Source organism: Grampus griseus, assembly GCF_964374135.1.
Source record: "Grampus griseus genome assembly, chromosome: 2".
NCBI classification, from domain to species: domain Eukaryota; kingdom Metazoa; phylum Chordata; class Mammalia; order Artiodactyla; family Delphinidae; genus Grampus; species Grampus griseus.
The window spans coordinates 27,027,561-27,042,924 of NC_139018.1; the positions used below are offsets into that span (position 1 = coordinate 27,027,561).

The 15,364-nt window shown below is 41.3% G+C and overlaps 1 protein-coding gene across 5 annotated transcripts in view; it reads right to left on the reverse strand.

Moving 5' to 3' along the window:
- Positions 1 to 15,364, reverse strand: part of TTLL5 (tubulin tyrosine ligase like 5) — a gene marked incomplete at its 3' end in the record, with an annotated part of 304,702 nt that overhangs the window by 265,956 nt on the left and 23,382 nt on the right. For all 5 annotated transcript variants that reach the window (XM_082648276.1, XM_082648272.1, XM_082648275.1 and 2 more), the window contains exon 5: positions 7,047 to 7,177. In XM_082648276.1, coding sequence (XP_082504402.1) covers positions 7,047 to 7,177 — 131 coding nt within the window. The remainder of the gene's footprint in view (positions 1 to 7,046; positions 7,178 to 15,364) is intronic.

Consider the following 15,364-nt stretch of genomic DNA (forward strand, 5'->3'; position numbering starts at 1 on the left):
CAATATTACATAATATATTTCTTCCACCATTTCCCCTCTTGAATGAGAGGATGAAGACAAAATAAGGCAAATATCGGGATGTTCGTCTATTACTGTCACAAACAACCTTCACGAATCTTTGATATCCTCGCCTCCTTTAACTAAAGGACCTCCAGAGGCTCACACTGCAGACGGTGACAACGCGAGTCAAAGGCCAGATCCCCTAATATGGTTACTTTCCTCAAGCAGTTTCTCTGAGCTTGTAAGAAAAAATCGCCTTAAATAAAACAATGTGAGTAGAAAGGTAGGACAATAATTGACGAGTGGTTAAAAGGTGCCCTTTACTTTTGTTCCTTTCGCAGGTTCAGGTTTACGCTTTAAATACCTTTGGGTCATAGGAAAAGAAAACACACAACCAATATGAGGAGTCCCAGAGGCCTGCAGATGGCTCCGGCCTCCACTTAGGGAAGGTCAGTGGACACGAGAGAGAAGCAGAGACAAAGGACTCTCCCTCTGATAGGAGCCAAACTGTCTTTTCAAGGCCTCCCAACAGGAACTTGATTTGTGTCGGTGCCACAAACCATTTCACCAGGAGAGAAAGAAGACCTCCTTGTCTTCTCTCCGCCACCCTCCCCTGCTTTTTCCCTTGATGTGACCTCACAGAATTAGAAAAAAATGTCACGTGCCACACAGAATGTAAAACTCCGTGAGCAACTCCACTTCTGGGAATGTATTCTCTGGTCCTACTCACACATACTGGAACATTCTTTGTAGAAGATTATTCAGTGTTGCATTTTAATAGCAAAAGACATCCATCAACTAATTAAATACACTATATTGCATCTATATGAGGGGCTGGCAAAAGCTATTTTTTGGTAAAAAGCCAGATAATAAATAGCTTAGGCTTTGCAGGCCATGCAACTATTCAACTCTGTCATTGTAGCTCAAAAGTTACCATAAACAATACGTAAACAAAGGAGCATGGCTGGGCCCCCAAAAACCTTTATTTATGGACACTGAATTTCCTATGATTTCCACATGCCACAAAATTTTATTCTTCTTTTGATTTTTTTCAAGCATTTAAAAATGTAAAAATCATTTTTAGCTCTTGGGATACATATAAAAAGGCATAGGACCAGATGTGACACAAGGGCTGTAGTTTGCAGACACCTGCTCTACATAATGAAATATTAAGCAGACACACAAAATGAGAATGTTATTAAGGAACAGAGAGGGAATGAGCTCAAAGAGACTGTTGAGTGTTACGAAGTAAAGTGCAGGGCACTGGGTATTGTATGCTCCCATCTGTTCACATACACACTCAAGCCATGTGCCAGTAAGTGCAGAGAATACCTCTAGAAGGATATGTAAAAATACTAATAACACTGATCACCTCTGGGGAGAACTGGATGACTGAGGAAAAGAGGAGAAAAAAGGCTTTTCACTGATTATTGTTTTGTATGTTTTGGGGGGTACCGTGACTATATTACCTACATCATTTACATAATTTTAAATTCCTGCAATAGATGGCATATTAATATAAGACAATTTAAATCTCTATAAACTGAAGTCACTGAATAGATGTATATATATATATACACTTTATATATTTTTCCCATTTTGCCATTTTCCCCAAATTCTGAGGATACAATAGTTTGAGAACAAAAGGAACAATTAATAGTAAAATAAAACAAAAAAATTACAAAAATTTTTAAACTTCATTCATTCATTCAATACTTCTAAGTACCCAACCCGTGTTACGCAGTTTGCTAGTATGGGGCATGCAGAAGTGAAAAGACAGCAGAAAGGCAGGCCCTAAGCAAGTAATTAGACACACCGAGCTCACAAAGAGGAAGTGAGGGAGCTACATACAGCAATGCCGAAGAAAATGACCAGACCTGTCTGAAGACAGTACCCCCTGTGGTGACAAACGGACGCAGAAAATGCTCGTTTTCAGAACAGGGAAAATCTAGCTAAATGCAACTTCTGCCATCTAACACGTTTAATAAATCTTACTTTGTGGACTAGGCTTATCAGAAGTTTCTGGTGCTTCACTTTTATCATGTTCTTGAAATTCTAAATATCAAAAAAAGTGTCTTCATGCTAGGCCTTTCTCCTTGATTTGCTGTATTTCAGAACAAGGATTGATTTCTTTCACAGGTTCCACAAATGTGGGTCAGAAGCAAAGCAAGGCAAAGAGCTTGGCAGCCTGTCAGGATGAAGATATACTAGACAGGGCCTGCAACTCTTTCTGGTGCCTTCCAGGTCCTATGGTTGCAGCATGCTCAATCTAATGGAAAGAGCACTGAACCAGGCGTAGGAAGATCTGAGTTCTAATTCTGACTTTTCTAATTCCGGGCAATTTGCTTAAATTATCCAGTCTCATCTTTAAAATGAGAGGTTTAGTCATTTGAATTATGAGATCTCTCATAATCCTACTATTATGATTCTATAAATTTACTGATTACTTTGAAATCCAGTCATCTGAAATTAACTGGCTGACATTAAAGTTTTGCTCATTCCTTAGAATTATTTCTGTCTCTCTTGCAACTAAAGATGACCAGAGGATGCAATTCTGGGCAGTGAGAAGTAAACAGAAATCTGCCAGGGCGTGGGGGGAAAGTTCTGCTTTTCTGATATTGGCGCCACCCTGCCTTCCTTGTTGTTTCCTTTTCCCTGCTTAGAAAGCTGTCCACAGCTGGGGAGTGGCTGCAGTTGGCAAGATCCTTAGTTAGGTTCTTCGGGGTCACAGACCTCCGACTGTACTATATACTGTTACACTAGCAACAGTGGCACCAGGAATCTAGCAAGATCTGGTCTGTATATTGCAAGCCCCACATTTTAATTACTGGGAACAGTTTGGCAGTATCCAGGCTTTCACATCTCTTGAGGCAGTGTTTGGTCTCTGGGCTAGGTCTCTACAGAGATGGATTTCAGGTTTTCTCTTATTAGAACAAAAAGCTATACAAATTCATGAGATCTGCCTTGGCTGGTCTCTCTAGAGTCTTCAGGCAATCCTCATATCTGTTCCTTATCAGTTCCCTTTCAAAGGCTCTTTCACAGGCTAGTCACATGCCTTTCTGCTCCTCTCAAACACCCAAACCCATCCCTAGGCCCCTCATTCCTGGTATGTGCCCTCATCACCCTCTCACCAAGAAGGCTGGGAATCTGTAACATAAACCCGCTCACCTGCTTTCCTCTCCATCTCAAATGTTACCTGGATGACCACTTAGCCGCCTTCTTTCTCTCCTTTTAGGGGAGAGACACGCCCTGCTTCCTGAAGCTCACCCTTCTACTTGGGCTCTTGACTAAACCCTCTCCTGCCTCCTCTGGGACCTCATTCCCTTGCTCATATCTTCAAGGTCTCTCTCCCCTCTGATTTCTCTGTAGTTCTTCTTCTCTTCCTTTTTCCCTTCCTTGGTAGTAACATCCACCTCCATATCTGCAACTTCCAGAGCCTATAACTGGCCAGAACTCAAAACTGCCTTTACAACTGCCTGCAAAACATCACCACACGGAGGCCTGTAGGCACCTCAAATCCACACCAGGTCCAAAATGTGACACTCCTCTTGCCCTTCAACACTTTTCCTCTACGTCAGCGGTCCCCAACCTTTTTGGCACCAGGGACTGGTTTCGTGGTTCCACGGCCGAGGGGTTGGGGAGTGGGGGGCAGGGGTGGTGGTTCAGGCGGTAATGCGAGCGGTGGGGACGATGGGGAGCGGCAGGTAAAGCTTCACTTGCTCGACCGCTGCTCACCTCCTGCTGTGCGGCCCAGTTCCTAACAGGAACCCCGGGGGTTGGGGACCCCTGCTCTACATTCCTCGTTACACTCCCTGGTTAAAGACTTAATGCTCCTCCCAGCTTCTCAGACTCACACCTTTGACCTCTGCCTCACTACTCACAGCCACTTAGTAAACTGTGTTTATTCTACCATTCTTTCCACTGCCTCCATTCCGTTCCAGCTACCTAGCTCAGTCTATCTACACTTCTTACCTGGATTATGACTTCCAAAGCGACCACTGTGTTTCCTCCCCCTGCTCCCTCCAATTCATTTCATGCAGTTATTTTCCTAAAGGCCAACCTGTTCATGTCACTTGCCTTCTCAAAAATATCCTATTGTCTGCGCTCAAGCAAGCACTGGAAGGTCAGGAACACAAGTGTCATGGAGAAAAGGGAATTTCTGAGTTATAATATGCTAGGTGGACAGCAGAGGAAATGAAGAGAACTTAAAACAGACTTTAGGAGGAAGAGGAATGTCTCTTTGAAAGAGGAAGTGGTAGGAGGAGGCAAGTTTCTCCCCTAATATGTAAACTTAGCAACACAACTGACCTACTAATGCTGGATTTCTCCCCAGTGGATTTAAGTGTAGAGGTCATGGACTCTGGACTACTGGCAAAGAATGACTGGCATCCTGGCAGGACTGAAACCAAGAAGCTTCCTCTTTACCATCACATCTTCCCTGGTCCCTCTTCTACCACACAATAAGTCCCTGCTGTGGTCTTTGGGAGGCAACAGCAATGAGGGATTTGTTTTCAGACTGAAGAACATCATTTGCCTGTAATAACTGCCCTGGGGCTCAATGTGGTGGCTTTGGGTTGCAGCTATATTCATTCTATGTGTGCTACTGACCTTTTGAATTCATTTTTGTTAGAATGTAGAAACTGTAAGAGTTTGAATAATATGCTGAAGAAATGGGGCTTCCCTGGTGGCGCAGTTGTTAAGAATACACCTGCCAATGCAGGGGACAGGGGTTCGATCCCTGGTCTGGGAAGATCCCACATGCTGCGGAGCAACTAAGCCCATGCGCCACAACTACTGAGCCCATGTGCCACAACTACTGAGCCCACGTGCCTAGAGCCCCTGCTCCGCAACAAGAGAAGCCCGTGCACCGCAACGAAGAGTAGCCCCTGCTTGCTGCAACTAGAGAAAGCCTGCACGCAGCAACAAAGACCCAAAGCAGCCAAAAATAAAATAAATAAATTTATTTTTAAAAAAATATGCTGAAGAAACAATTCTACTGAAACACAGGTCAGGCTTGAACGCATGGAGGAACTCTAACTCTATCCAATCTTCTGAATGAGCATCCAGCCCTCAAACTGCCTCCAAAGGGTGGGGAAGAACCACAGAATAAGAGACAGCAGAGAGGAGAAAGGGAATTTTCAACTTAATATCCCTTTAGTGTTTACTAGGAAATTATTCTGGACTCTGATTTCTCAATAGGAATTCAACAGCAGGGAGTTCATATCAGGAATGCTTTTACGTTGCTAACATGTTAGTTGAAGCATTTTTATGCTATCATGTTGGCTTATTACACAATTTTTTACTTTTATTATATAACAATACATCTCTACATAACTTGAAATAGGAAATATTATTGCACATTTATTAAGTACCCATCAGGCACCACTCCAAGTGCTTTCCATGTGTTAACGTATTTAAACATCCCAACAACACTACAATGTCAGTACTAGTAACAGTCCCATTTTACAGAGGAGGAAGCTAAGGCACAGGAGGTTTCAATAACATGGCTAAAACTCCCATAACAAAAATTCCTAACTATAAATGTTCAGCTTTGAGTGCACTGTAGCTTTGAAGTTAACTTAATTCATCTAGTGAATACTCTACTCTGACCCATTTCAGAGCCTTCTGTGGGCAAACACTGAACTGCCAACCACTGGTCCCAGCGGGGTAAACAAGTGCTCTCAGAAGAATGGCCTCCCCAAGGTGGGAGCAAGAGACCCTGTGACCATTCCTGATGCAAGTCCCAGAGGATGAACACCGCACTGCGTGACCAGACCAGACCACTAGGTCCAACAGGTTAAAAGAATCAAATGTCAGGAAGTCTAGAGAAAAATTTCTCTTCCTCTCTCCATGCTTCCTCTACCTATAAGACAGGAAAAGTCTTTTTCTTGGACTTATTGAGAAGAAAACTGTCTTGCTGTCCTCTCTGTGTGTCATAACTGATCCTCCTCACAGAAGTGACTTCTCCCATGGGTGGTCCTGGGAAATGGTCATTGTGTGCATACGCCCACTGTCTTGGCCACAAAGCACAGTGGTGAGGAGCCTGGCTTCTGAAGCCAAACTGCAGGGTCTGGATCCTAATCCCACCATTTGCAGCCACATAACTTACAGAAAGTTACTTAACCTCTCTGTACCTTAGTCTCCTCACCTATAAAGCTGGGAACAGTAACAGTACCTACCTCAGAATAGAGGCTCCACTTGGAAGAGGGCCTAACAGAAGGGAAATGTTCATTAACTGTTAGCTATTATTATTTTTCCTATTTAGACTCTCACAAAAGACCTGCCTCACACCTTCTCTGTATTCGTGCCTCTTCTGTGCTCTAAGCCTACTGAGGCAGGCATTGCCCACCATGGGGGGAGAGTCCAAAATAGCCCATCTCCTCTGCTTGGACCTGGGGAGGTAAGTTCACTTCAAGACAAAAGAAGCAATGAGACTTGGATGCAGGCCATGCATTCCCAGCTAGCTTTACCACCAATACAGCAGACGTTCATGTGCCTATTTCGCTCCCATGAATATTTTTCAATTAGTCTGTACTCCAAGGAGAGAGAGTGTGACTAACTGGTACCTCTAAACCCTAACACCAAAAGATGCGTGATATGTGTACCCCAAAGAACATAAGTCACACAAGTCCAAAAATCGAGGGGATAGGGATATTCCTTAAATGACAAGAGGAAGAGAGATGCCGAAAAGGATGCATATGTAGTTCATATGCAGAAGTATATCCATCCTTACATGGGCACTAACTCTTGTCAATGAAAAAGAGATTTTTTGTAATAAACAGGAGCACATTTATACAATACCAATGTGTCCTTACATAAATGTCCTTACTAAGAATAAATACCCACATACACGCTCAGAATAAAACAGTTTTAAAGTTATCTCTGCAATTGTTTTACTAAAGAAACAATTTTTTAAGGATCTGAAAAGCCCTGATTAGTTCCTGACTTGAGGCAGCCCTTGGAGTAAATCTGCCCCAAGTTCAGCTGCTGGGGATGGGGGACAGGGGACGGGGGTGAGAATGGAGCATCAGGAGTCAAGCACTTACTACAGAATTCCGCATACTCAGCTGGCAGCAGGAAGGTCTGAGGGAGGATGTGAAAAGCCTTGAATCCGTGCGTATGCTGCATTCGAATGATGTTTTTGTACAGTCGGTCCTTCCGGGTTAGTTCATACGACCTAAATTTCATAAAAGCATTTCCATTTCAGTACGCTATGACTCAGAGGTTATCCTGTGTCATCACATACTAAAGAGTTCACAGTTCATGAGCAGTTACTGAGGACAGTATTATATCCCAAATCTATCACTTTGTCAAGGAAATGATCACCTTAAAACTAGGGCGATAAATGCTGCCTATCAGGGAGTGTAATCTGGCAAACTACAAAAAGCCACTTCAGCTGGCCTCGACTGGATTCAAGAGTCTATGGTTTGTTGCACTATTTAAAAACCATCTAAGAATCTTTGCTGTAACCATTAAAACTGCATTCTAGCTGTTCCTCAGTTCAAAATTTTCACTTTGATTTCTTAAAATCAAAGGTTGCTTTGCCAAATGTAGGTATCACCAATACTTCTTTCTTACCCACTGTCCTCTTCAGATCTAGAGCAGAGGTCCTCAAATTTTAGTGTACGTAAGAATCACCTATAGAGTTTCTTCAAAAACGAATGTTCCAGGGTCACATCTCTCAAAATTCTGCAATGAAGTCTAGGGCTCTGCATTTTAAGCATGGACCCCAGGTGTTTTGGTACAGATGGTCCGGAGACCACAATGTAACAGTGATTTAGTCTAGATCAGTAATTTCCAAACTTGACTGAGATACATATTACCTCATTGCTTTTAAAATATATAACTTTCTAGGTCTATATTTGCCTAGAAAGATTAAGCACCTAGAAGGTGCTTTTTAAATATACACCATCCCTGGAGATGGTGATTCCTTGAATCTGCAGTAAGACCTATGAATGTAAAGTACCCCTAGTGACGCTTATCATTAAGGAATTAGAAACAATGAACCAGGCTGAGGGGACCTTCAGGATGGTGGAGGAGTAAGACGTGGAGATCACCTTCCTCCCCACAAATACATCAAAAATACATCTACATGTGGAACAACTCCTACAGAACACCTAATGAACGCTGGCAGAAGACCTCAGACTTCCCAAAAGCCATGTGGCTGACAGGGTCTTGGTGCTCCAGCTGGGTGTCAGGCCTGAGCCTCTGAGGTAGGAGAGCCGAGTTCAGAACGTTGGTCCACCAGAGACCTCCTGGTCCCACATAATATCAATCAACAAGAGCTCTCCCAGAGATCTCCATCTCAACGCTAAGACCCAGCTCCACTCAACGACCAGCAAGCTACAGTGCTGGACACGCCACACCAAACAACTAGCAAGACAGGAACACAACCCCACCCATTAGCGGAGAGGCTGCCTAAAATCATAATAAGTTCACAGACACCCCAAAACACACCACTGGACGCAGTCCTGCTCACCAGAAAGACAAGATACAGCCTCATCCACCAGAACACAGGCACTAGCCCCCTCCACCAGGAAGCCTACACATCCCACGGATCCAACGTTACCCACTGGGGGCAGACACCAAAAACAATGGGAACTACAAACCTGCAGCCTGCGAAAAGGAGACCACAAACACAGTAAGTTTAGCAAAACGAGAAGACAGAGAAATACACAGCAGATGAAGGAGCAAGGTAAAAACCCACCAGACCAAATAAATGAAGAGGAAATAGGCAGTCTACCTGAAAAAGAATTCAGAGTAATGATAGTAAAGATGATCCAAAATCTTGGAAACAGAAAGGAGAAAATACAAGAAACATTTAACAAGGACCTAGAAGAACTAAAGAGCAAACAAACAGTGACGAACAACACAATAAATAAAATTAAAAATTCTCTGGAAGGGGCTTCCCTGGTGGCACAGTGGTTAAAAATCCACCTGCCAATGCAGGGACACAGCATCGAGCCCTGGTCCAGGAAGATCCCACAAGCCGTGGAGCAACTAAGCCCATACACCACAACTACTGAGCCTGCGAGCCACAACTACTGAGCCTGCATGCCACAACTACTGAAGCCCCCACAACTAGAGCCTGTGCTCCACAACGAGAAGCCACCACAATGAGAAACCCACACCACAATAAAGAGTAGCCCCTGCTCACTGAAACTAAAGAAAGCCCACATGCAGCAACAAAGACCCAACGCAGCCAAAAAAAAAAATGCTCTGGAAGGAATCAATAGAATAACTGAGGCAGAAGAACGAATAAGTGACCTGCAAGATAAAATAGTGGGAATAACTGCCGTGGAGCAGAAAAAGAAAAAAGAATGGAAAGAACTGAGGACAGTCTCATAGACCTCTGGGAAAATATTAAACGCACCAACATTCGAGTTACAGGGGTCCAGAAGAAGAAGAGAAAAAGAAAGGGACTGAGAAAATATTTGAAGAGATTATAGTTGAAAACATCCGTAGTATGGCAAAAGAAAATAGTCAATCAAGTCCAGGAAGCACAGAGAGTCCCATACAGGATAAATCCAAGGAGAAACACACGAAGACACATATTAATCAAACTATCAAAAATCAAACAGAAAAGAAATAATATTAAAAGCAGCAAGGGAAAAGCAACAAATAACATACAAGGGAATCCCCATTATGTTAACAGCTGATCTTTCAGCAGAAGCTCTGCAAGCCAGAAAGGTGTGGCAGGACATATATAAAGTGATGAAAGGGAAAAACCTACAACCAAGATTATTCTACCCTGCAAGTATCTCATTCAGATTCGACGGAGAAATTAAAACCTTTATAGACAAGCAAAAGCTAAGAAAATTCGGCACCACCAAACCAGCTTTACAACAAATGCTAAAGGAACTTCTCTAGGCAGGAAACACAAGAGAAGGAAAAGACCTACAAAACAAACTCAAAGCAATTAAGAAAATGGTAATAGGAACATACATATCAACAATTTCCTTAAATGTAAATGGATTAAATGCTCCAATCAAAAGACACAGGCTCGCTGAACGGATACAAAAACACGACCTGTATATGTGCTGTCTACAAGAGACCCACTTCAGACCTAGGGACACATACAGACTGAAAGTGAGGGGATGGAAAAAGATATTCCATGCAAATAGAAATCAAAAGAAAGCTGAGCAGCAATTCTCATATCAGACAAAATAGACTTTAAAACAAAGACTATTACAAGAGACAAAGCACACTACATAATGATCAAGGAATCAATCCAAGAAGAAGATATAACAATTGTAAATATTTATGCACCCAACATACCTTAATACATAAGGTAAATGCTAACAGCCATAAAAGGGGAAATAGACAGTAACACAATAACAGTAGCACACTGAAACACCCCACTTACACCAATGGACAGATCATCCAAAATGAAAAAAAATAAGGAAGCTTTAAATGATACATTAAACAAGATGGACTTAATTGATATTTACAGGACATCCCATCCCAAAACAATGGAATACACTATCTTCTCAAGTGCTCATGGAACATTCTCCAGGACAGATCATATCTTGGGTCACAAATCAAGCCTTGGTAAATTTAGGAAAATTGAAATCGTATCAAGTACCTTATCCAACCACAACGCTATGAGACTAGATATCAATTACAGGAAAAAAATCTGTAAAAAATAGAAACACATGGAGGCTAAACAATACCTACTAAATAACCAAAAGATCACTGAACAAATCAAAGAGGAAATCAAAAAATACCTAGAAACAAATGACAATGAAAACATGACGACCCAAAACCTATGGGATGCAGCAAACAGCAGTTCTAAGAGGGAAGTTTATAGCAATACAATCCTACCTCAAGAACCAAGAAAAATCTCAAATAAACAACTAACCTTACACCTAAAGCAATTAGAGAAAGAAGAACAAAAAACACCCAAAGTTAGCAGAAGGAAAGAAATCATAAAGATCAGATCAGAAGTAAATGAAAAAGAAATGAAGGAGACAAAAGCAAAAATCAATAAAACTAAAAGCTGGTTCTTTGAGAAGATAAACAAAATTGATAGGCCATTACCCAGACTCATCAAGAAAAAAAGGGAGAAGACTCAGATCAATAGAATTAGAAATGAAAACAGAGAAGTAACAACTGACACTGTAGAAATACAAAGGATCATGAGAGATTACTACAAGCAACTATATGCCAATAAAATGAACAACCTGGAAGAAATGCACAAATTCTTAGAAAAGCACAACCTTCCGAGACTGAACCAGGAAGAAATAGAAAATATAAACAAGTCAATCACAAGCACTGAAATTGAAACTGTGATTAAAAATCTTCCAACAAACAAAAGCTCAGGACCAGATGGCTTCAAAGGCAAATTCTATCAAACATTTAGAGAAGAGCTAACACCTATCCTTCTCAAACCTTCCAAAATATAGCAGAGGGAGGAACACTCCCAAACGCATTCTATGAAGCCACCATCACTCTGAAACCAAAACCAGACAAAGATGTCACTAAAAAAGAAAACTACAGGCCAATATCACTGATGAACATCGATGCAAAAATCCTCAACAAATACTAGCAAACAGAATCCAACAGCACATTAAAAGGATTATACACCACAATCAAGTGGGGTTTATCCCAGGAATGCAAGGATTCTTCAATATAGGCAAATCAGTCACTGTGATAAACCATATTAACAAATTGAAGGAGGAAAACTATATGATCATTTCAACAGATGCAGAAAAAGCTTTCGACAAAATTCAACACACATTTATGATAAAAACCCTCCAGAAAGTAGGCACAGATGGAACTTACGTCAACATAATAAAGGCCATATATGACAAACCCACAGCCAATACTGTTATCAGTGGTGAAAAACTGAAACCATTTCCACCAAGATCAGGAACACTCTCACCACTATTAATCAACACAGTTCATGAAGTTTAAGCCAGAGCAATCAGAGAAGAAAAAGAAATTAAAGGAATCCAAATCAGAAAAGAAGAAGTAAAACTGTCACTGTTTGCAGATGACATGATACTATACATAGAGAATCCTAAAGATGCTACCAGAAAACTACTAGAGCTAATCAATGAATTTGGTAAAGTAGCAGCATACAAAATTAATGCACAGAAATCTCTTGCATTCCTATACACTAATGATGAAAAATCTAAAAGAGAAATTAAGGAAACACTCCCATTTACCGTTGCAACAAGAAGAATAAAATACCTAGGAATAAACCTAGTAAGGAGACAAAAGATCTGTATGCAGAAAACTATAACACACTGATGAAAGAAATTAAAGATGATACAAACAGATGGAGAGATATACTATGTTCTTGGATTGGAAGAATCAGTATTGTGAAAATGACTCTACTACCCAAAGCAATCTACAGATTCAGTGCAATCCCTATCAAATTACCAATGGCATTTTTTACAGAACTAGAACAAAAAATCTTAAAATTTGTCTAGAGACACAAAAGTCCCTGAATAGTCAAAACACTCTTGACGGAAAAAGGTGGAGATGGAGGAATCAGACTCCCTGACTTCAGACTATACTACAAAGCTACAGTAATCAAGACAATATGGTACTGGCACAAAAACAGAAACATAGATCAATGGAACAAGATAGAAAGCCCAGAGATAAACCCATGCACCTATGGTCAACTAATCTATGACAAAGGAGGCAAGAATATACAATAGAGAAAAGACAGTCTCTTCAATAAGAGGTGCTGGGAAAACTGGACAGCTATATGTAAAACAATGAAATTAGAACACGTCCTAACACCATACACAAAAATAAACTCAAAATGGATTAGAGAGGGCTTCCCTGGTGGCGCAGTGGTTGAGAGTCCGCCTGCCAATGCAGGGGACATGGGTTCGTGCCCCGGTCCGGGAAGATCCCACATGCCGCGGAACGGCTAGGCCCATGAGCCATGGCCGCTGAGCCTGCGCGTCCGGAGCCTGTGCTCTGCAATAGGAGAGGCCACAACAGTGAGAGGCCCACGTACCGAAAAAAAAAAAAGGATTAGAGACGAAAATGTAAGACTGGACGCTATAAAACTCTTAGAGGAAAACATAGGCAGAACACTCTTTGATAAAAATCACAGCAAGATCCTTTTTGACCCACCTCCTAGAGAAATGGAAATAAAAACAAAAATAAACAAATGGGACCTAATGAAATTTTAAACCCTTTGCACAGCAAAGGAAACCATAAACAAGACCAAAAGACAACCCTCAGAATGGGAGAAAATATTTGCAAATGAAGCAACTGACAAAGGATTAATCTCCAAAATTTACAAGCAGCTCAATATCAAAAAAACAAACAATGCAATCCAAAAATGGACAGAAGACCTAAATAGACATTTCTCCAAAGAAGATATACAGCTTGCCAACAAACACATGAAAGAATGCTCAACATTATTAATCATTAGAGAAATGCAAATCAAAACTACAATGAGATATCATCTCACACTGGTCAGAATGGCCATCATCAAAAAATCTACAAACAATAAATGCTGGAAAGGGTGTGGAGAAAAGGGAACCCTCTTGCACTGTTGGTGGGAATGTAAACTGATACAGCCACTATGGAGAAGAGTATGGAGGTTCCTTAAAAACTAAAAACAGAACTACCATACGACACAGCAATCCCACTACTGGGCATATACCCTGAGAAAACCATAATTCAAAAACAGTCATGTACCACTATGTTCATTGCAGCTCTATTTACAATAGTTAGGACATGGAAGCAACCTAAGTGTCCATCGACAGATGAATGGATAAAGAAGATATAGCACATATATACAATGGAATATTACTCAGCCATAAAAAGAAACAAAATTGAGTTATTTGTAGTGAGGTGGATGGACCTAGAGTCTGTCATACAGAGTGAAGTAAGTCAGAAAGAAAAAAACAAATACCGTATGCTAACACATATATATGGAATCTAAGGAAAAAAAAAAAAGGTCATGAAGAACCTAGGGGCAAGATGGGAATAAAGACACAGACCTACTAGAGAATGGACTTGAGGATATGGGGAAGGGGAAGGTGTGACAAAGTGAGAGAGTGGCATGGACATATATACACTACCAAATGTAAAACAGATAGCTAGTGGGAAGCAGCTGCATAGCACAGGGAGATCAGCTCACTGCTTTGTGCCAACCTAGACGGGTGGGAGGGAGGGAGACACAAGAGGGAAGAGATATGGGGATATATGTATATGTATAGCCGATTCACTTTGTTATAAAGCAGAAACTAACACACCATTGTAAAGCAATTATACTCCAATAAAGATGTTAAAAAAAAAAGATATCTAAGAAAAAAAACACAAGAAAACTCTTAGAGGAAAACATAGGAAGAACACTCTTTGACATAAATCACAGCAAGATATTTTTTGATCCACTTCCTAGAGTACTGGAAATAAAAACAGAAACAAACAAATGGGACCTAATGAAACTTAAATGGTTTTACACAGCAAAGGAAACCATAAACAAGACGAAAAGACAACCCTCAGAATCGGAGAAAATATTTGCAAACATATCAACGGACAAAGGATTAATCTCTAAAATATATAAACAGGTCATGCAGCTCAATATTAAAAAAACAGGGCTTCCCTGGTGGCGCAGTGGTTGAGAGTCCGCCTGCCGCTGCAGGGGACACGGGTTCGTGCCCTGGTCCGGGAGGATCCCACATGCCGCGGAGCGGCTGGGCCCATGAGCCATGGCCGCTGGGCCTGCACATCCAGAGCGTGTGCTCCACAACGGGAGGAGCCACAACAGTGAGAGGCCCGTGTACCGCAAAACAACAACAACAACAACAACAAAAAAAACAAACAACCCAATCAAAAAATGGGCAGAAGACCTAAACAGACATTTCTCCAAAGAAGACATACAGATGGCCAAGAGGCACATGAAAAGCTGCTCAACATCACTAATTATTAGAGAAATGCAAGTCAAAACTACAATGAGGTATCACCTCATAACAGTTAGAATGGGCATCATCAGAAAATCTACAAACAACAAATGCTGGAGAGGGTGTGGAGAAAAGGGAACCCTCTTGCACTGTTAGTGGGAATGTAAATTGATACAGCCACTATGGAGAACAGTATGGAGTTTCCTTAAAAAACTAAAAGTAGAATTACCATATGACCCAGCAATCCCACTACTGGGCATACACCCAGAGAAAACGATAATTCAAAAGGACACATGCACCCCACTGTTCACTGCAGCACTATTTACAATAGCCAGGAAATCGAAGCAACCTAAATGCCCATCGACAGACGAATGGATAAGGAAGATGTGGCACATATATACAATGGAATATTACTCAGTCATAAAAAGGAATGAAATTCGGTCATTTGTAGAGACATGGATGAATCTAATGAGACTGTCATAGAGTGA